The 23,192-nt window shown below is 36.7% G+C and overlaps 2 protein-coding genes across 4 annotated transcripts in view; one reads left to right on the top strand and one right to left on the bottom strand.

The window, feature by feature from the left end:
- Positions 1-23,192, top strand: part of CENPP (centromere protein P) — a 231,549-nt gene that overhangs the window by 104,435 nt on the left and 103,922 nt on the right. The gene's annotated exons all lie outside the window — the stretch shown is intronic.
- Positions 787-23,192, bottom strand: ASPN (asporin). Of its 3 annotated transcripts, XM_007468172.1 has the most exons (9): positions 22,998-23,044; positions 19,335-19,384; positions 15,737-16,009; positions 12,262-12,374; positions 9,860-10,073; positions 8,695-8,805; positions 4,818-4,911; positions 4,290-4,428; positions 1,815-2,012 (listed from the first exon to the last, which is right to left on the bottom strand). In XM_007468172.1, exons 1-9 carry the CDS (start codon positions 23,042-23,044, stop codon positions 1,815-1,817), a joined length of 1,239 nt encoding a protein of 412 aa, XP_007468234.1. The 3 variants fall into 3 exon arrangements, with proteins under 3 accessions (XP_007468235.1, XP_007468234.1, XP_007468236.1); XM_007468173.1 differs by lacking the exon at positions 19,335-19,384 and having other exon boundaries at positions 787-2,012; positions 15,737-16,003; positions 22,998-23,192; XM_007468174.1 differs by lacking the exons at positions 4,290-4,428; positions 4,818-4,911; positions 19,335-19,384; positions 22,998-23,044 and having other exon boundaries at positions 1,993-2,012; positions 15,737-15,980.

Genomic DNA, 23,192 nt, shown 5'->3' with positions numbered 1-23,192 from the left:
TTGTGATTTGCCCAAGACTATAAGTGGAACTGGACTTCTGTGTATGTTTTTCCAACTCAGAGCTCTGTATCCCTGAGCTCTTTCTGTTACATCACTACTGGTTTTAATCACACTTTAATCTTGCCCCTACAGTTTTACCAAACAAAAGTACTAACTATTTTGTTTCAGCTTTCCAAATTTGTGTCAGAATTTAGAAATTAAGTAAATTTTCTATAAAGCAGTAGTTCTCAACCAGCTGCAATTTGGCTCCACCCCTTCCGCCGGGACATTGGCGTTTTGGGGAGAAATTGTTGATTGTCACACTGTGGGGCCAGCGTGCAAGTGCTGCTGGCATCTAGTGAGTAGAGACCAGGGAGCTGCCAGACATTCTGCAGAGGACAGGATAGCACTCCGCACAGAGAATGATCCAGCCTAGAGTGTCAGCAGTGCCAGAGTTGGGGAACCTCACTATGAAGAAGAAGACCCATTTACCCATTCTTGACCTGGATATCCAGACCCTCCACCCCATTTTACATATCTGTAAGGTACTGCTTTCCCCAAAATTATTTAAAGTCTCGTTTTTGAGGTGGTTTACCATAAAGGTGATTATCTTTCATGACACAGGTATAATTTGGGATATTTTAGTACTATTTTTAAGAATAAGCATTAACACTTTACTAAAAATGTTTTAGTAAAAATATAAGAGTTTTATGAAAAATAGTTTATGTTCCTGAATGGGAGAAGAAAAATTAAACGAAAGCAAAATATTTTATTTCAAACCAATATTTTAATGTTTTCCTTATTTTCTAGTTTTACTTATGTTGAACACCAACAAAAATATATGTAACTACTCTTAATTTTTATACAGAGCTGTGCATTCTGTTTAATGCTCTACCTATTCAGTTATACCAGGTGTGTTTTTCAGAGTTATCCAGTTTGTGCATATTTAAGGAGACAGTTTGGTGTAGAGTTGATAGTATCTAGTCTCTTCCAACGAAGGTCTTACAAAGGGACATCTCAAAAATATTCCTTAGCATTGAGGTGACAGTGTTATATAACCTAACAATTGACACACTGTTAAAAGCTTATAATAACTGTGATAATAAAAAGTGTGAGATTTTATATAAACACTCACTATGCATTTCTATAGAGGTTTTATAATCAGGTAATAATAGTTAAAAAGAAAAGCATGTGCTACAGCTTGAAAAAAGCTGTTTATGAATAGCATCTGTTGAGTTGGTAATAAACACTTACTGAAGGCTTTATTATAAGGAGTTTTAAACATAAAGACAGTAAGGCTCTAAGGCATGAGAATTTGAATAAGATTATATCAAACCATACTTCAACATTATTAGAAATATTACAGTAATACCCAAGGTTTTAAAGACAGAATAAGGATAATATAACATACTGTTTATATAACCATACTTGTCAATTTTCTTTTTCTAATAGCAAATGAAAGAGCACAAAGTTTGTTAAGTCAAGCATTCCATTTACAGTACAGTTCTTTTTTAAATGCACTTGATAACAAAGTGTTAAATACTGAATGTCTTATTTTTTGTTACTGAGAAAGAACATTCAAGCATGAGATTTATGCAAAATCATATATAAAATGAAACTGCAACAGATACTTATTTCCTTTAATCCTGTTGTATCAATAGTTTTTGCAAAATTCTGTTGAAATTTTTTGTCGTACAGTAAGTCAGTGGACTTACCACATGGGAATAGATTTTTTGCTTATGTGCATAATACCACCATTTTAAATAGAGTTCAAGTATTCCAAATGTAACAGTTTTTGAATTTTACATTAAATGGATATCACTAATTACTAATTATTACTTTCTGAAGTTCCCAAGCTGAACACTCATTCTGCTCAAAACACAACGAAATGTTGCAGGTTGTACTTCCCAATACTTCACTGGGTTGTTGAATAAACTTATTGCACTGTATAAAGACTTCTTCATCTTTGGCACTGCTGGGCAGAAGTCATTCACTCCCACTTTCGTAATTGAATTAGAATGAAGGAAGATTATCTGTTGTAGTGGGAAAAGAGTGGATTAAAAATACATGATAAATGTAAAAAGAAGATATTCTGCTTATAGTCAGCATTTGTTCATGGGTTTGTCTCTTTATTTTACACTGATTTGAATACATTTTGCTTAAAGTATATGTGCCCGTTTATGCCTGTTAAATACTTATGACAAGGACGCAGGCTCCTGTGTTATATACAAAAGTGCTCTATGTGTGAAGTGTGGTGTAGGACTCATGCCAGTGCCCAGGGCACACTGCCTGGTCAGCACATGCCACTCTTCTCTGTCTCTGTCTCTCTCTGTCTCTGTCTCTCTGTCTCTATACATACACACACGCACGCACACACGTAGAGGTGTGTGCGTGTGTGTGTGTGTGTATGGTTACTTCAGTGCCATATTTACAATAATGTGTTTTAAAAGTATTAGAAATGAGCAGAAGAATGAAATTTAATGCTCTAAGAATGACTTGCAATATGAATGTGAAGAATTTTTAGCCATTTTCTGTGATCAAAGGGAGAAGTGTAGAGCTGCTTTTTTGTAAATTTTATAGAAAAATATGTCTATCGACATCTTAAATATGTATCTGTAATACAACATCAATAGTTGAATTTTTATTTGCACCAATGGATAAAATACAATTTTATAGGCTGTGTATGTGTCTTATTAAATTATTACTCAGAAAGAATGGACAATATAGGACCTTCCCTTCATTCCCTTTAATAGCCCTTTAAATTTCTTCTTTGGATTTTTTTGGCAACTGAGATTTCTGGGAAGTAAAAACAATCTACTTAATTAACAGTGCTTTGGCATATTAGGAAGAAGGAGCCTTTTGCTGGCAAGGCTAAGATACCAGTTCTAGCCGTTGTTACCTCTAGATTTTGCCTTGGTGAGATTGATCTGAGCCAGTCATGAGAACTGTAGGCACTGCTAAAACCTCTAGTTTTCTGTTGGAGTCCCTGCTGCCCTCTATTAATCTTGGAGATTTTGTGACAGATGCATTATAATGGTTTCCTGGCAGCCCAGCAGCAGTGCAAGATGTAGTTTACCACAGCATTGACCTCATTGAGCATGGGGAACAGTGCTGGACATGAGTGTGTTTGCTTTGTGGACATCTGTTGAATTGTATCCTTATGACTATGTGTTATAATTCTGTTCATTTTTTAAAATGCTAGCAATAGTATGGATAGATTTAAGACACCCAGAAGCTGGGATCAGCGTTGTGGAGTAAAGTACTCAAAGACTGGACAGCTTGAGGGAGGAAAGACTCTGGTCATGCTCACTGGTTAAGTAAACATTTAAACGCAGCATTTGAAAAAATCAAAGCAAAAGTCATAATCTTGAAATGAGCATCTGCCTATATAGCACATCCATTTTGATGGCTTCTATTTCACAGGCTTCTATTTGTATAGTGAACAAAACTTGTTTAAAGAAAAATTAGAAAGAAATCTAGAAGCAAATGGCTCAAGGCCCAGTTTTGTTCTCAATGTGTTTTTCCTTGGAAGATGAGGAATTGTATATCAAGGAAAGCACATGAGAAAAATGCACTAAGGTGACGTGAGATTAAGTAGGGTTTCTTAATTTGAGGTCCACAGATGGGAATCAGGAGGATCTGTGAAACTCCTAAAATTATGTGAAAATATTGTCTCATTTTTGTTCTTGGGAGTATCTAAAAGCTTTATCAGATTTTCCAACAATTCTGTGTCCCCTCCCAGCTAGTCAAGAGTTGCCAGATTAGAAGGAAAAGTTTTCTAGTACTGAAGAACAAGAAATGTGTGCCCTTAATGCTCCAAATACTGACTTTTGATTATATATTCTGGCCTGAGTTTTTAAAAAGCATGCACACTTCTAATGTGGCACCACATTGATAGTGAAAATACCTGGGACTTCATCCACATGCTCTGCCTTTGTGAAATGTTTCCAGAATGAAAGGTTATATAATTCTACTTGATTTCCTCCTGACTGATCCTGCCTTTACATAGCCACTGCCACCCCAGAAACCTGAAATTAGCTGTGTCCGTACCTTCACCACAATGTCCTTAGCAGTTTCAGTAGAAAAATCAGAGGGATGGAAATGGGTACCTAAGCGTTTTAGCTGATATCTCAATAGAAACTGGTATTCTAACGCTCTCCTTGGCATAAAACACCTCGGCCAACCTGGAGGGTCTTTTTAGGGTGTGGATTACCATTGCTACTTGATTGGTCTTTGCTCCAGATACTAATATGTTTCATAAAAACAAAGAAAAGTACTAATATCTGCAGAACACAAGTAGAATGTTTTACCTGGAGGTATTTCAACTCTTGTAATCCTGAAGGGATTTTTTTCAGTTTATTGTTTTCCAAGTGTATTTCTCTCACACGTGGTATGTTAGCAAGACTTCCATTTTCGATATCTGTGATTCTGTTGTTTCCTAGACCCAGCCTAAAAATGACATAAAATGCATCAGCTCTTGAGCAGATGGTATGATACACTTAGCTGCAAACACCACAACTGAGTTAGAAATATTTGTATATATGTTCAGAGAAAGGTATTCAATGGTTTCCTTTAATAAACTATTTCAGGATGTAACAGCCCTCTCCTCCACTGTCAGAAAATTTTCTGTCTAACCTATATGCAACAAAAGGGACATTTGGAAAGTGTCCTTTTCTCATTCCACTTGCTGTCCCTCTTCCATTACTGAGACAGAATGATAGCAGTTCCTTCTAGTTTTCCCTTAATTTTATGTCCCTGTACACATTCTCCAAGAAGTTTCATTAATATCTTCATCATATGGACTACCACTTCCAAGTTAGGATTTGGGGGATGTTTACCTTTGCAGATCTTTGTATCGTTTAAAATCCTCTAGTTCCACAGTTGAAATTTTATTATAATCTACATGTAGCTCCAGTAAAGTTGAAGGTAGTTCTAGCGATAAGAAAAGACATATGTATGTTAGATCAGGTTAAGACCAAGCCCTATTGATTATTTGTTTACTTGTTAAGTTTCACATTATAGGCTTAGGCAGTTTTGGGGGAATTTGCTTTTTTTTAAACTTTTTATTATGGAAAATTTCAAACATATACAAAAATAGAAACTAGTATTATGAGACACCATACTGTTGCCCATCTTCAACAGTTATCTCCATTTTTCCAATCTTGTTTCATCTACGCCAATAGTTATTGATTATTGATTTGTTTATTGACTTGTTTTTATTTATTCATTTATTTTTTGCTGGAGTACTTAAAATCAAATTTCACACACATAATGTCATTTCACCTATAAAGACTTCACTAGACATCTCTAACCCATAAGGTCATCTTTTTTTCCCCTTGCATAACCATCATGTTAGTATCACATCTAACAAAATTAGCAACAATTCTTTAATCATCTAATATTCCTCTCCCTAATGATCTCAAATGTATTGTTTTACAGTTGACTTGTTCAGGTCAGGATCCAAATAAAGTTTACAGGATATATTTGGGTCTTATATCTCTTTAAATTTCTTCTATTACCCTTTCCTTTTTCTCCTTCTATTGATTTGTTTCAGATATTAATTTGCTTGAGATACTCCTTTGTAGATTGGGCTGTTGGCCTCCACATAATGTAGTTTTATCATGGTTTCTAGCCCCCTTATTTCTTATGACCTGTAGTTAGATACAGAGACCAGATTAGATTCAGCAAATCATCTCTTTCATCTTTGCACTCATTTATTGATTACTACTCCTAGATTTATTAATTCATTCAGAATGGGAAAATGGTGATTTTCTGATTTTGTCATTCGTTATTCATTTATTAGGTGAGATTGTTCTCTAAAGAATTTTCTTTCATTAATTATTTACTTACTTTATAATATAGTTTTTATAGAAAAAGCAGCATAAATACTTGATTTTTTTTCAAGTAATGAATTAATGCAATGCCCAGAGGTGACCAATGAATTTTTTTATATCATTATGAACATATGGATTTTTTCCCTGTTTGATATGTTTGATCCACTGCAGTATTTATTCTTTTCAATTAGTAGTAGTTTCTGCATAAATTAAGAGAAGCATCTTCAGTGCAACCTGGCACATGGCAGGTACCTTGTGAATGTTTGCACCTTCTCTTCTCACACCTTCATCTTCTGACCCCAGCCCTCCCCAGATTAACTGAAGCTGGAATGAAAGAGACTAACCAGAAAATTCAGTCAGATCTCATTTTATTAATCCTACACATAAGATATTATTTTTCAGTCAAAAGTTCTTGTCAGCTAGCTAGGAAATGCATTCGTTTTTCAACTCTTGCTAAAGCATTTCCTTATTTTATTAGTAGTAAAGACTGTTGAAGGTAAGTTCTATCTTCAAAGACCTTAAACACTAATTGAGCAAGTCTATCATGTATACAAAAATCACTAGAAAAATATTTTAGAGTGTGCCAGTCTATTCTAGAATATGCTGTAGCAAGTCAAAGATGAGAGATCTCTGTGCATGTTGAGTCAGGAAAACTTCTTGGAAGAGGGTTTGTAGAATTTAAGGGGACCGTCCTCTCATATGGATTTGGGTAGTTCAGTGACTGCCAACAAATATAGTATACTTTCATACAGATATTTCTATACCTACCCTATCTTCAAACAGGTCTTTCCTCCCCTCAACACAATACTATTATGTAACAGAATTTTCCAGATGAATAGGAAGGAAAACAATTTCACTCTTCTTATGTTAACTTCTCAGGTCTGGTAAGAACCCTCTGGACCTCGGCCTAATTCATCCTGTCACAATGGGTAGTGATGATTGAATTATAACATTTGGGCAGTCAGCCTTAACATTTGAGCAAATAAGTCATAAAAACAAAAAACTGGCTTTTGAATGTCATAAGGATCTTAAAGCAGTAGTTATGTAAATTTGGAGATTTGAAATTTAAGTTTCTAAAAACATAAAATGTTCCTTTAGACTTTGGAAGAATCTTGAGAATTTCACGAGGAGTTAAAGCTTCATTTTTAAGATACACTTTGAAACTTGAAGAGAATTACTCTCAGGATGTTTTGTAGTATAAGAAAGCTGCTGATGTAAATATAAAGAGCGATGATAACTGCGGGACCTCAGAGCCACAGCTCTGGGGTGGCCCTACTCTTCTGCTCCAGTATATCCTCTTATCCTCTCTGCCTCTACTCTGTCCTGTCCTCTTCCTCTTCCCCCTCACTCTATGTCAGCTTCCAGCTTATGAAAGGGATTTTATTTAACTTGTTAGGTACAGTATGTATTTTTGTTGTTGTTCTAAAGATTAGAAGGTAAATATAATATTTTATGTTTCTTGTAGGAAAACAGCCATCTGCTTGAAACCTAAATTAAGGTTGTTTTTAATTGTGTAGTTCTGAATTAAACTGATTTTTTCTATACTAAAAGAAATTGTCTTTCTACCTTTACTTTAGATGATTTTCCTCCTAAATGAAAGATTAATAATAGCAGCTTTGGGGCTTCCCTGGTGGCGCAGTGCTTGAGAGTCCGCCTGCCGATGCAGGAGACGCGGGTTCGTGCCCCGTTTCGGGAAGATCCCACATGCCGCGGAGCGGCTGGGCCCGTGAGCCATGGCCACTGAGCCTGCGCGTCCGGAGCCTGTGCTCCGCAAATGGGAGAGGCCACGACAGTGAGAGGCCCGCATAACGCAAGAAAAAAAAAAAAAAAATAATAATAATAATAATAATAATAATAGCAGCTTTCCTTAATTAATAACAGCAGCTTTGCTGGGTCTTTTAAATAGTCAGCATGTATTTGCTTTGTTCATCTTCTGGATCATCTGAGTAGTAGAAAAGGGGTTATGTTAAAATAGAAGAAAACAGGTTATTGCTGCTTTTACTATGGATACTGAAAGACAGGGCTGTTTGAAAGGAAAATGTGTTATTAATCATAGGGGTTATTTCTGATCCAGGTGTTAGCATAGAAGAGAGAACTTCTCAGGGAGGAGGAAGGTGTGACCTTGAGCATGGGTTTGGAGAAAGTCAAATCCAATCTAGTTAATCATCAGGCTGGGAGCTTAGAAGTAATAATGCATTAGAAAACTGGTCCAGTAGCAAACGTAAGCATTTTACTTTGAGGCACCAGCTTCAGCTCATATGATAAATAGCACGGTGCTCATTCTGTTATTGGTTATGTCAGGAGAGAGTGTTTACTATGTGCCCAACATTGTCTTCAGACCTTTCTGTGCATCAGCCCATTAATCTGCACAGCACCCCTGTGTAAAAAAATGAGGTATAGAGTGCCTTGCCCAGAGTATACACCTGTCGCTGCCAGAGCCAGCGTCTGCCCCAATCCCTCCCCACAAGCCCCACCCTGAACCACTGCTGCAAGGCTGGGAGAAAGGTCTCTGGCCCTGTGCTTCTTCCTCTGCTTTCTTCTCTACAGAATTCTCACCTCTAACAGACACTTCACAGAATGACAAGTATAGATGAGTAAACGTTAGGAAAGAGACAGAAAATAAAAGTTCTTTGCTTCTTAATGTTTGTTCGTACTGGGAAAAAAAGATTCTGGTTTCATACGGTCAAAAAAAGAAAAAAGAATTACATATGGCTCTTGATGTGTACATGAGAAAACACTAAATTTCATACTACACTGACCAGATATACTGGTAAAAAGGATTCTAATTGCAGTGTGGTTTTGACAGTGTGTACACTTTACAACCTTACATTTAATGGTCATTTAAAAATGACAATTCAATAAATACTGTATAAATACAAACCTTTAGGAATTGAGGTCAGTTTTGCTTCTGCAATTCTGATATGAAACACTGTTACCCCTTCAAATGCCCCTGGTTCAATCCCATTGTTATCAAGAGGGTTTGCACTCATTTCTGTGGGGGGAAATTATATAATTTAGCATACATATGTTGTATGTGAAGGAAACACAATGCAGAGATGCACGTCCCAAGAAAATTCTAAGAAGTGTGAGGATTATCGTTCACTCTCCTTCACTCAGTATATCTGTTTCTGTGTCTGTCTAGTCTCCTTTCTGTCAGTCTCAGAAAAAGACTGCTTTGTATTACATAGGCTGGAATTTATAACAGCTTTACTATTTTGCTTTGAATTACTAAGTCAGTAACTTACTTATCACTCTTTTCCAACCGTGATCATAATCAAGGTTTCGTTATAGTAATGTAACATAGGAAAAAAGACCATCCTTCATATAATTCAAAACCTTTGTGTTTTCCACTGTACATTTATTTATTTGTCACCTAAACTTTTAAAATTGTAAGTCAATTAGAAATTACTTGATTAACAGAAATATAACTGAGGAATGACAGAAAGTGAAGCTATGTGGTTAAGTGCCAGGCACTTGGTTGAATTAAATGAGTAAATAAATGAATGAGAATATTGGTTAGGAATTTTGAATGGATATAGTAGGGGAAGATGGCATGGTTATACCATGGGTGTTAGAAGTAAAATAGTGTGTAGAATTGGAAGTATACAGTAAAAACACCTTAGCTGAATAATCTTCAAAGCAGATAATGAAAAGTTAGATGTACATTCCAAATAATATCTGAATTAATGTTGTAGGTTGTACTTGAGTAGTTTTTACAATACATTAAAAATGATACCTTTAAATTAAATAAGAATAACAGATTTTAACCAATTAAGTGCAGTCAGAAAACAGAAACCACACTAAGGGATTCTTGAGAGTGCAGAGTGCATGTGTATTTATATTGTAAAAGGTGTATTTCTTTAAGTGCTATAAATTTTGTTTGATACTTTCATTGATTTATGAATGGCTTACTAGGTACAGCTTACTAGATTCAAAAAATTAATTTTGGAAATTATCAGTCCTAAAGTTGTTAATGATGATAAAGATCTCTACATCTGCATATTGCTTATAATTTTAAAATGTTCCATTTATTCGCAAAAACTTACCTAGCACATGTAAAGAATTCATTCCTTTGAATGTCTCCTTTTGTATTTTCTTAACTTTATTGTCATGAATTCTGAGTTCTGCTAACGATTTGGGAAGATTAAGTGGTATTTCACTTAGTTGATTGTGGGACAAATATAGCCTTCGCAACTTCTTTGTGGTTTGAAAGGCTTTGGGGTGAATCTTTGTTAGTTTGTTGTTGTTCAGAATCAAAGCCTAGATAAAGCATAAAAAGTTACACCATATCAGGAAGTGGATATGATTTACCAGTATTTTACAGTGATTAGTCACTCATGGAAATCAATGCAAATTATGTCATTCATATACTTTATTAACCATGTAAATAATTCTCCAGCCCAATCTAAGCTTAAAAAAAGAAAAATTTACTACTGAGTTGGAACAGTGCAAAGCTTTAACGATTGGTTTCACACCTTTGGTTTGTCTTTGAGTAGGTGAAATGTGTTTAAGGCTCCCCTCTCCCATTTCTCTTCATGGAAGTGATGGATAGTATTATCTTTATCTTATCTTTCTTTAAATTAATTAATTAATTTATTTGGCTGCGTTGGGTCTTTGTTGCTGCCCGGGGGCTCTTTGTAGTTGCAGCAAGTGGGGGCTACTCTTCGTTGTGGTGCATGGGCCTCCCATTGCGGTGGCCTCTCTTGTTGCGGAGCACAGGCTCTAGAGCACAGGCTTCAGTAGTTGTGGCTCACGGCCTCCAGAGCGCAGGCTCAGTAGTTTTGGCGCACAGGCTTAGTTGCTCCGCAGCATGTGGGATCTTCCCAGATCAGGGCTCGAACCCATGTCCCCTGCATTGGCAGGTGGATTCTTAACCACTGTGCCACCAGGGAAGTCCTCTTTCTTATCTTATCTTAAAAGCTATTCACTCTACAAAATTAACTTCAGTACACAACAAATACATTTTTGCATGATTTTATCTACTCTTAAAACCTCACCTCTGTCTTGTTTACTAATGTTTACCATTTTCCCCAGAATAGAGGCCTGTAAGAATAAACTCTTACAAAGTGCCCTCAGCATTCTGGCATATTTTAGACAATGGAGAAATGGTAGTAGTTTCTGGAGAGTGACTCAACCTCTTCTCAGTTCTGTGACTATTTCTCAGTGCAACGTGGCAGCACTCTTCAGAGAAGACACAACCCCAGAGAGTGAAAGCTTAATGCAGGCTGAATCTTTGTTCCCCACAGCCAAGCCCTTTGCGACATGTTGAGGGTTCTGACTGCAGCCATCTTGAGCTGCTGGGGTGCGGAACTTCAGAACCAAAACTGGGAAAATCCTTGGTAACCAGGGCTTGCCACTCACCTAGTAACTATTTTCAAAACGTGCCAGATTTTGCAGAAACAATTTTCAGTGTTTCACAAGGGCAATGGCATTCCTAGGACTTTTTATTCCTCTCTGCTAATCTGGATCCCCTCATTCTTTCAGGGAGCAGCTCTAGATTATTTCCTTTTATGATTTTTGTCCCTGGCTCCATTCTACAACAGTCTTCCCATTGTTTCCAGAATGACTTAATATACGCCTTTCTGGTATTATTCACATTGTTGCTGTTTCACAGAAGAAATACAAATACTTCTGCAGTTAAACTCCCTTTACTTATTATGTTTACTGGTTTCACCATAGGCCCTTAGTGTCTCCTTTTTCTTACCTTCCTTTCAGATACATCACTACTTTTAACAATTTCAACTGAGATAGGTTAAGCCTAGAAGAATTTAAAATACGTCTTGTTACCACTGGTAAAATATACTCCTTTCTGTGTGTGCCGCACACCCCATGTCTGTGACAGCATGGAATCAGGCTCTCCCTCAAACCCAATTTCAAATAGAATTAGAAATTTTACCTGCTAAAATCTAGAGGCTCAAAATGCTAAATAGAAAAATAAGAATCTTTTAAATCTTAGAAAATTAAAATATTAATGAGTATAGTAAGGAAAAGTTCTTTTTCATCTTTAGAGATCTAGAAAAAAAAGCCATACAAGTATATTTAGTCAATTATGTTATATTGCACGTGCTGCTGTTAGAGCTTTGTGGGTTTGGGTACTGATTTCCTTACATTGTACACTAATGAGTTCCTGAAAATAATCAGTTTTATTATTTTAGTGTATAATGACTGTGATTACCTAAATAGAACCTAAATAGATCATAAGGACCACTTATTTGAATTCTTAGCCCACTGCCTTTCCACCTGTCTGTTATTCAGTAAACATCAGTTGAATTAAATTATTAATTGAATTAAATCTATAATTTTTCATTAACTAGACCACTGCTGAATAACGGGGATTTTGTCACTCATCATACACAGAAAAGTAAGTCTTGTTTACACAAACACAAATACAAGCAATCATTTTAGCAGTGACAGAGATTTTCACTTAAATATTTGCATGTATTCTTACATAAAGTGAGATGAGTCCTTTAAAATCATTTTCTTTGATTTCCATAATTTTATTGTTTTGAAGGTCAACCATTCGGGTATCAAATGGAATATTGCTTGGGACAGAGGACAAACCTGAGAAATAAACAAACACGTTGCATATATGTTATATGCTCAAGATGAAATTGCTGATATGATAGAAATGTGCTTTTTTAAAAAATTCATGGTTACCATTAAGTAATAGATGACTCAACATGTAACAGATGACAAAAACATTGTTCTTTGGAAAGGCCTAAAGATCTTATCAAGTAACTTTATTTTTACAAGGTGTCTAGCTGGTTCTAGCTATCACCGTTCAGTCTGCTGCAAGGTGACATTAAATGGAGATAAGTTGGGGGGTTCTAATATGACTACGAGGAGGAGACCTACAGCTGAGGCACAGCTTCTGCTGATGCACTTTTAACTAAAGAATATTAACATTCTTTGCAGATTTTCAGGCAGTTGTAGTGCTAAATTGGAGCCTGTGGGTTTTGATCATTTTAAGAAGCATCAACATGTAGAAAGTTGTGCTTAGAAAATAAATTATTTTCGTGTACACTATCAAAGACTTTACTACCCATTTCCTTTAATAATGAGCTCCTCTAATTAGTCATAAATTATTTGATTTACGAAAACTTATTCATCCATAACATATAATTAACATCGAGGTGTGTAGTATACCTTTACTGAATTTATCACCCACAGCCTTAGCTCTTTTCAAGCTGTGTACTCTAGTAATAGCTTTCTTTTCTCTCATCTCAGCAGCTGCATCTTCCTTTGTGTGTAGGTACTCAGTAAATGTTAATTACATTATTTAAAGACTTAAGTGTGTTTTTCCTCTCTTAAAGAAGCAGAAAATTGCCAGGAGCTGTATGTGGCACATTTCTTCCTTACTTTCCTTGCTTTCCCTAAGTGGCTGAACATGTGCACCTCTGATTGTTGTCAGACATTCCATATGGTATTTATGCTTCATGAGCATGGGGCTTTCTTGGTTTTCCCCAACATTTTATTTTTGAAATGTTCAAACATACAGAAAAGTTTAAAGAATTTTACAGTGAAAATTCATATTCCTTTTTCTCCCGTAAACATTTTACTGTACTGTACTTACTGTCCATCCATCAATTTATCTTTTTTATGTATTTTAAAGTGAGTTTTAGATATTACTACACTTTTAGTGGAGCCATCCTTACTCCTAAAGAGTAGTATTATATTTAATAGGCCCAAATTGAAGAATCCAATATTGAAATACTGTGAATATCAACATTTCACTTGACAGCCCTCAATTCTTTGCCCTTTATACTTTAAAATTGACAATTCTTTTAAGAAGTTTGACATAGATGGAAAGGGGGGAAGGGGGTAACTTGATGGGTTACCAAGGTAACAGCAGTTTTGTTAGGAGATTACTTTGGTTTTAGAAAATGAAGTGGAAGTTCTTATAGGAAGGTAGAGGTTCTGCAGACAGGATCTAGTAACATAAACTTTGACAAACCTTCCCCTACCCTACCCCTGATGAATTTGGAAGCTCTGAAAAAAATTTCATTTCCTGAGGGAAAAAGATTGTTAAGTGTCCTTTTCATCTTCAGTTGTCATGGGGGACCACTATATGCTGCTAACAGTGCTGTGTCATTTTAAAGGTATGTGTCATATTATTACAGATATTCTTGGGTGAATTTTATTAGATTTTTTTCAAAGCTAAATATTCAAGAGACCATGTGAGTTAAACACTATTTGCAACCAACTGTCTGTCATGAGGCAGTTTGGTTTTTCTCAGTTCTTTGAAGACAGTGACATACTGGAGCAGAGCTATGCAGTGTTTCCTTCAAGGTCTTTAAGTTGAAGTAGAAGACTTTGTGCTGGAGTGAACATGAAGGCCATCACACAAGGATGGTGTGTGCTAAAGCTGAACATCTCCTTAGTCAAAGTCTTACCCAGAACCAACCCAGTTTACATCCAGCAGTATCAAAGTAGATATATACATTTTTATCAAGATCTTTGTTTAGCAAAGTGTTTTCTCAGGCTTCAACTCTACAAATTGATAGTGAAGTTTTTTCCTGCCTGGGATGCAGCTTAAAAACGACAGTACCAAAAGAAGAAGAAAAAAAAGATCTTCCGATACTCCCTAATCTAACCTTTTCTCACACCAGTGTCTGTTTCAGCTTCTACATTTCTCCTTCCTGCCGCTCTTCCCACAGTCATTCTTGCCTGTGCTTACAGACCAGCAAACGTTGTTTGCATCTTGTCATCTCTTTCTCACAAGAATGCCAAAGGTAAAGCTTAAAACCCATTTTTTCATGGCCTGTATATTCCACTAAGACTTTACCAGTGATTCTAGCTCATAATAATATCCTCATTTTTGGATGTTTTTTTGTTCACCTTTCTCATTATGTCCCATAATAACACTTTTTTTTTTTTTTTTGCGGTACGCGGGCCTCTCACTGTCATGGCCTCTCATGTTGCGGAGCACAGGCTCTGGACGCGCAGGCTCAGTGGCCATGGCTCTGCGGCATGTGGGATCTTCCCGGACCGGGGCACGAACCCGTGTCCCCTGCATCGGCAGGCGGACTCTCAACCACTGCGCCACCAGGGAAGCCCAATAACACATTTTTTAAAAGTCTCTGGAGTTCACTGTAACAAGCTTTGACTATTGCCACGAATGCTGTGGTAGTAGGAAATGAATCTAAAGCTTTCAGAGGCACTGTCTGCTCATATGCACTCTGGAAGTGGCCTTAATGGGCCTCCAGGTCCAGAATGGGAGGTGTGTGCCATACTTTTGGTTTCCCACAGTGGGTCAGGTCTGAGCCATCTCCTCTTTTACCAATAGCTGAGTACAACAGTTCTTGATGTGCATTCCTGTTACACCTCTCCCTGAGTATGCCCTTGTATTTGAGAGCACCTTCATTAGAAGTATTGAAAGAATAAAATACTCAGCAGAGAATTACACATTTTTAAGAGACTTTAGAAAGTGGTTTTTAGTTCAGCCATTTATTTTCTAGATAGTTTTAAACCCAAACCATTCAAAACAAATAGAGTATTGTCTTCAAAATGTCTAGATTAGAGATTTCACAACCTCTATAACCTATTTATTGTTCTGGATGGGCAACTTATTTTGTTATGGTAGAATTTTGCTAGGAAGCACAGTTTCAACCAGCTGACACTCTATAAGATGAAACCACAGTGACATCCATTCTCTCTAAAGGAAATTAAAATGTAATACTGATTCAAATTTGGGAAGAGAAGGAAATGTTCTGTATATGAAATTTCCATTGTTTTCCTCTGATTTTCTGGATTTTAAAAATAAGTTTGGATGTACTTTGGGGTTTGTTATACTTTTCAAAAATTTAAGTGAAAAATTCCTTTACAATCAGCTGATTTTTGAAATTTCAGTGAGGTCTTTCCTTATCCTTTAAATTTTGTCAAAACGACATTATTCTACAAAACAAGTTGACATGTGTCCTTACCTAGATCAGAACAGTGTACAACTCTCGAGTAGCACTGGCATCCAAACGGACATGTTGGAAACAGATCGAATGGGAAGAAGGGGTTAATTGGCTCTCTTGTTGGGAAAAGAGAGTTGTTAGCATCACTGTCACCTTCGTCTTCCATGTCCTTCAGCATCATATTCTTCAGTGTCAGGTACGAAGGGTGAAATAAGGGTTTGGCAGAGCACAAAGTCAAGAACACTAGGAGCACATACTCCTTCATGTCGTCCTGTGTAGGGGACCAATCTAGAACTAAGTAGACATTGAGGATTAAGTTAAAGTTTAAATAAATACAGTTCCTGCTGCTGTACATTTCTCAAAGCTGGCAAGAGTACAATGAAATGGCATTCTAATTTATTACCAGTGTGAGAGTAAGTTTATTAAAAGTTTTTGGAAAGCAGTTCAGCAATATGCATTGGAAGCTTTATAAATATCTTTATTTTTCATCTAGCAGTTCTACTTTTGGCATCTAGTCTCAGGAAACAATTCTAATGTGCATAAAGGTGTTCATCAGAGAATCATATATAATAGCAAAAAAATTAAAGATAATACTAATGGTTAAAGAGAAATAGTAAAATAAAATAGGGTATATTTATTCTATGAAATACTTTGGAACCCACAACATGTTTTCAAAGATATTTAAAAATATGAAAAACTGTTTTTTGAAATAAAAGAAAATATAAAAAATCTATACATAGTATACTTACAAACACATACACACACAAAACCTGGCACAAATATACTTAATTGATGTTAATATCTGGATGGTAGAGTCATGAATTACTTGTGTCTTTTTTTTTCTTTAATTTCTATACTGAGCAATAGGAACTACATTTATACTTAGGAAACTAATAAATGCTTTTAAATACAAAAACATATTATCATACCTGACTATTTATTCCTAAAATCCTTCCATTGCCTTAATATCTATGTCACTTTTAAAATAAAATCCTTCATGTCCCCTTAGTACATCTGGAAGTTTTCTTTAACTTCTCTCCCACCATCCTCCCCAGCCTCACTCTCAGAGTTGGTTACTTTTTCCACAGCGTTATTGGATTTCTTCCTTCCAATCTGTTCCATTATCTAATACCTGATCCAAAGCATCTTTGGTCCAGGCTATTCTTTTTTACTGATCTTTCCACTGAGTTCCTTTTGTTTAGTTTTTTTGCAGGGGGAAGGCATGGGGTGCTTTCAGTTGTATTTTTTAAAGCCCACACAAAACTGGAATGTACGAGTGAGAACCTTCTGAGAATAGATTTGTTGTCATCTGATGGCGGATATTCCTACAGGTATGTTTACATATCATGGTTTCTTAACCATCAGCTGTGAAACATACATTCTTTGTAATTTTCAAAAATTAAAAGCATTATGATATCATCTAAAACAGACTCATGCCTGTCTTCCCTTTGGGGCATGCAATTAGCTTCACATAATGCCCATTGGTGAGTCTGTATCCTGGCAGGAGGGAGTCCACACCCAGCCAGGTCATCCAGCAGTGTAGCTGTCCTGCAATGCCTGAGCACCAGATAGCACCTTAGCCACAGAGGGCTTCTAGAGTCAGTCAGAATTGGTCCAGCCTCAGGAAGACCTGGCCCTCCAAATCCTTGAATTATGCCAGCTTCTTACAGTTTTCTAGAACCCAGAAATCAGCTTTAATATCTCTCCACAGCCTTGCTTTTTTTTGGACTTAAGAATCAGAAATGAATTAACTAACTTAATTAAAATACTCATTTATATATCTTTTAATCATCAGAGAAAGGTTTTTTCAAAAACCCTACTGTCATCAGTGATTAACCTGATAACTAACATTATTTAACTCTTAGAAATCTATATGGCAACAAGTACATTTTGCCCACTGGGCGGCTGGACATGACCAGCCTTATCAGGTTTCCCTATGAGAACTCACACTCAATTGTGCTAGGAAAAGGGAGATTACAGGACACAGAACAAAAGATTTTTATATTTTTATAATCTTATTCTGAATCCCACTTCAGAACCAGTTCTGTCCTTCCATCTCTACACTGCCTTGTGGAATTGTCAATTCAGTTTATTCTAGATACGTCTCTCACATTAACCAGGAGGGCTGAGAGGTGCAAAGAGCTTCAGTGGCTTCCCCAAGGCCACATAACCAAATTGAACTGGAAATTGAGTTAGAGCTCATGTGTCCCAACCCATTCTTTGCATCTTCTGCTGCAACCCACACAGGAGCACTCTCTTTTATCTTCTTTTATCTAGTGGCCTCTGTCATCTCCTCCTTTCCAGCCAGTCCACATGTTGCTGTCCTGTGTACATCTGTACATAAAGGAGTGCACTCACAGCTTTCGGAGGGTGGAAATAGGAGTGGTTGTGTGGTCAGATTTGTATGGTGCAGAGAGAGATTGTGCTGGCAGCTCGAGGGCCAGCAGCTTCTGTCAGCCAACCCTGGGGACAGGCAGGTTACTATTCCAGTCACCCGGGAATCCTGGCACAGGCACCTGGTTTGGGTCAACTAGGCTTCATTTCCAGCATCACTTTGGCACATCATTTCTGCTTCTTAGCTGCCTAACTATGCTCCATTATGTTTCTTGACCGTAGGCTTCTTTGTGGTTCCTGGCTCCTTAATGCTTGGTGCCCTGCCTTGCCTTGACTTCCACAATTCTCATTCTTGAGCTAATTTAGCTCTTGGTCCTTAGCAAAAACAAAGATTGTCTCTGGTACCGATTTATTCTTTACGATTGTTCTGCATCGCAGCTCTATCTTCTAGGTCCATAGCTGCCCCGACCTTATTTGACCTTGGTAGAGAAGTTAGTGAATTAAATGTCTTTTGAGGTCATGTCTCTGGCTTTCTTTGAGGTTGCTGGAGTTTTTCATTGGGCATTTATCAAGTACCCACTGTGTACCAGGCACAGGGTTAGGATACATAATCCATGAAGTAGAGCATGTTTGGATGTTCAATGGACATGCTTCTCCCTATCCACTTCTCCCACGTTTCCTTGCTCAAAAAACAACCACAGCTCCTAATCCGCTACTCTCAGGTAAGTGTGGGATTGTCGTAAAAGTTAATGCTTGAATGTCAGGTACGCTAATAGGAAAACTAAAAAATAAATGCTCAAGTTAGTAAATAGAACTAAACTGTGGGTGGTCAGTGCTGGCTGTGTACACTCTGGCTCTAACATTTTGGAATAATCTCCAGATGTGTGGTCCCCAGACTCTGAAAATAAAATTCTTCACCATAAGTTTGTGTACTTCTCATAAACTGTGTACTCCTCATAAATCTCAGTTTACTATTTGAGGCCAATAGAAATAAAGACATCTATAAAATATACATACATGAAAAAATGGTTGAAATAGAATACACAAACCTAATAAGAGGGATAGTGGGCTTATGAGTGAAGGATTATTTTCTTGTCTATGGTGCATATTTTTAAAATTATTATTTTGCTTTTTAAATATTTTAAATAGCAATCTGCAAGAAAATGGTCTTTACTCTGGTCCTCCATATACTTTTGCCTTTTCTTACCACTTCTAGAAACATTAGACAGTACAATTAAAGGTTTCCCATACACTGCCCCCTCAAAATTCAACCAACAGTGCCTACCTTCAAAATAGTCTGTAGCCACAATTTCTTGAGGGCTAGCACCATTTACTCTGGTCCATGGGAGATAAAAGAGTTTTAATAAAAAGTTATTTTTGAGTTGGTTGGTTGTTTGAGTTTCATTATTTTTGTAGAAACTTAGAGATAAATAGGCTGTAGCTTCCCCGTCTAGACCAGAAAAATCTATGTAATGCATAATATACCAGAAATATAGACCTAAGAAAACAGTAAAACTTTAAAAAATACATATAACAAGAGGAATATGTTAGAGATCCAAAGTGGGAAGCCAGGACGCAATGTCTTGGCTTTCCCTGTAGCCTGGCAGCAGGGCCAGGGACTTGCCTTCACTCCTGCAAACCCCATTTCCTGCTGCAGTCATGTTGCCCTATGATGTAGGAGAGCCCTGGAGCAGGGTGCAGGCTGGGATGAGGGGGAGCAGAGCAGTTGTGACAGACTTAGAGGGACACTGGTATGAGGAGCAGAGCTGGGAGGAGACACAGAAGATCAGTGCTCAGGTGAAAGAGAGGATGAAAGCCAAGCATGAGGGAGGGGCTTATTTCTCTTACATGTTCCCTCCAAAAGGGCTGCTGGTCAGCCTACCTGTGGGGTCAGGAGGAGCATCAGCCAGTGTCCCTCCCTTCCTCTCTCTTCTTTCTTACACTGATAAGCTACATGAGTTCCTCCCTGCCTTGGATAAGATGGTGACTCTGGCCTGCTGTTAGGCAGTGGCTTATCTATGGTAGTTGGCAAGCTTTCCAGTTGCTGGCTGGTGGGGGCAGCCGCCAGTCATGCCCTTCTGGACCCTTCCCTGGTGGTGAGAGAGGAGACATGTGGAAGCAGGAAATGTCATTTAGTTGAAACTCCCTCCCAGTGTTGAAGTTTCCTCCAGAACATTGTGGACCAGATTGTGTGTCTGCTCTCTGATTGCATGACTCCAGTGAGAGGACTCAGGGAGCACACCTCCTCAAGAGGCATCCAGTTCCACTGCTGTCCATCTGTGGTTGACAGGAAATTCTTTATATTGAGACCAAAAATGCCTTCTGTCACATTCTTCTCTGTGTGCTACTTCTGTCTTCTGTTAGTTATATGAAATTAACCTGATCTTTTTGCATTCTCTTATCCTGTTTACTTGAAAAGAGAAGTCAGGAGAACCTTGATTCCATGAGGAATTAACCATTTATTTCCTTCATTTGACATGGCAGAGCCTTGATAAAAAAAAACAAGTGATTATAGACCCCAAACCTTGCCCTATTCTAGTTAAGCAATTTTTTATCAGTAGAAAAATATTGGAATGTCCAAGAGGGAACACTAAATAGCAATGTTTTTTCCCCATTATTCAGAGAGTGTAGAGAATATTGTTTCTCATTTAAATGATGACTCTTAGTTGTTTGTCTTATTTTTAAATTTTGCGTTTATTAATATGGCTCAAGCTCTTATTTGTTTAGTTTTGGCAGTATTTATATTGTTATTTTTAAAACCTTTAAAAATGTTTATGTCTTGTTCTCAAGAGAGCTCAGTATTTCCCTGATATAGACGTTTTGACAGAGTTTCTTACTCATGGAAAACTTTGAAATTTGGTTTCAAATTTCTCTTACTCTGAATAATATTTGGAATATTATTTCAGTGCTACTGCTGTTATTACTAAGCCATGGCACATTAGAGCCAGGAGAGGGCTTTGAGACTTTGCTACCATACCCTCTTTTATAGCAGAAGAAGCCGAAGCTGGCCTCCTCACTGCTGCATTGTCCACCCTTCTGCTTGGCCTCCTCTAAATGGGTCTTATTCCCATAGTGACTTCCAGACAGTAACCAGACTCTCCTCGGAGAGGATAGGGTGAGAGGCTTGGCCACGTTCTTAGGACTGGAAATGTAGCTTGAGAAGTGTCTTTCTGAATTTACATAAGCTCCTATTTTCTGCTTAAATGTTCCACAAACTTGAATGGAAAATTTGTCTGAGTGAAATGGTATTTCCTCTCAGACACTATTATTAGAAAAATAAGTCACTGTGCTTTGAAATCCTATGCTTAAAGTTCTGCTTGGCTGAAATTCCTCTTGATTCACAAGTACCAATAATAGTTTTCAGTATATAAATGTGATATAACATGCTCCGTGTTTAAATCCTATGCTTAAAGTTCTGCTTGGCTGAAATTCCTCTCGATTCACAAGTACCAATAATAGTTTTCAGTATATAAATGTGATATAACATGCTCCGTGTATTCGCAGAAGAAATCCAGACTAAATTCTGGTGTAGTCAAGGCACAGCCTTTTAAATGGACAAGTAAGTTAAACTTTGGAAACTTATTCACAGTACCTTTTTGTCATGGAAACTGATGCCTTTAAAGCCTATGATTTCCTTAAAGAGATACTTAACTTTACCTTGAAAGTATAAATAGCAGCTGATTGAAGAACTTGCTGGCTGCTTTTCCTTTTATATGTTTTGTCCTTCATCAGTTTTTCAATGCATCTAGCAACCTAGCTACTGTCTTTAAAAACAAAAAACTCCTACCTCTTCATTTTTCTATTGTTTCCTATGCTTCCTTAAAACTCGTGCTTGTAAAGTTAATCTCTTTTGTCTCAAACCTCGGATCAGATATCTGAATATTCTTTTTTAATTAAGTGGCTGTAACAGAAGACTGCATATCCTCAATTCTTTCCACCACTACCCTATATGGCTAAATACTAAAAGCATCAAGATGCTTTTACACGTGTGTGGGCTTATGATTTTTTTTTTTAACAACTCGGTTCTTGGCGGGATTAAATTTTAATTCTTTATTTTTAGAGAGATATAGACCCCCTCAGATTCTTTGTGACTTAATCCTATATACCATGTGGCTACTGTTTATGGCTGCCACACCTCCAAATAGGTTAACAAGAAAGAATGCTGTGCTGTATTAGATTATGAGGGAGTAGAATATCAAATACATTGTTTAATTTGTTAAAATCTAATATTAAATAAAAAATTTACTTTGGGAGGGGACAAAGGAAGTCTTTGTTTTACACTCCGACTGGATTTTGTGAAAAGAAGTTTCTAATCTTTCACATTGAATATAGGGCTAATTAAACTATTGCTGATAAATATTCTTTCTTAGAGTTATATGGATCTCCATTTTAACTGTCCAGTGTCATTTCATTACATAAGAATAAGGAATACATTTATCAAGGCAAAATATGAATATTCAAATATGTAAGTAAAAACATTTGAATAACTTGTATATTTTTAAAATACCTTAGAAAATATCATAGTTTCACATTTTGAAAAAATCTTTTACTGTTTTCACTTAATGTATTTGTAATATCCCCAAACTTTCTTATCATTCATTATTAAGGTAATGCTATTTTCTTAAAAGAACATATTCACAAGATATTTGTTTAAATGATTTAAAAAATCAATCCTGTTAACTTTTATGGTAAAGTATAATGACAGGTTATCATTTAGCTATTTAAAAAAGTCGCAATTATGTTGAAAGTAAATCCATTATATGTAAAACATAAAAGCTAGAGTAATTTTAGATATGTATTTAAGTGCTATTTTTTAAGAAATTATACAGATAAACTTTAAACTAAATTATATAATTTACAAGCATTTATGTTAATAACATTAATGTCCTCTTAGTATTGACTAAAACAATTGTACACTAGTACATGAAAAAAAGACATGAAAACATACCTTGTAAGAAGAGAGTAAGTTCTCTTGAAAGTAGAATTTTCCACCATGTACTACTTATCTATAACGTAAATGTTCTCAGCTACTATTTAAGAAGAAAATATGAGAAGGTATTACATTTAAAAGAAAAACAGCCTTCTGCAGAGGCTGGTGTGGCTGCACCCTGGGTGACACTGGAATAAGCTGCTTCCACAGATT

The sequence above is a fragment of the Lipotes vexillifer genome, unplaced genomic scaffold (assembly GCF_000442215.2).
Source record: "Lipotes vexillifer unplaced genomic scaffold, Lipotes_vexillifer_v1.1 scaffold466, whole genome shotgun sequence".
NCBI classification, from domain to species: domain Eukaryota; kingdom Metazoa; phylum Chordata; class Mammalia; order Artiodactyla; family Lipotidae; genus Lipotes; species Lipotes vexillifer.
Note: the sequence above shows the minus strand (reverse complement) of the source record. Positions and strands in the feature narration are given on the sequence as shown.

Excerpts from the sequence above, each read along its gene's own strand:
- ASPN (XM_007468172.1), bottom strand. The coding sequence starts at position 23,044 with ATGGTGGAAAATTCTACTTTCAAGAGAACTTACTCTCTTCTTACAAG. Across the intron at positions 12,375-15,736 it reads TGTACACTGTTCTGATCTAG|GTTTGTCCTCTGTCCCAAGC; the intron begins GTAAGGACACAT and ends TTTATTTCTCAG. Across the intron at positions 4,429-4,817 it reads CGATACAAAGATCTGCAAAG|GCTGGGTCTAGGAAACAACA; the intron begins GTAAACATCCCC and ends TGTCATTTTTAG.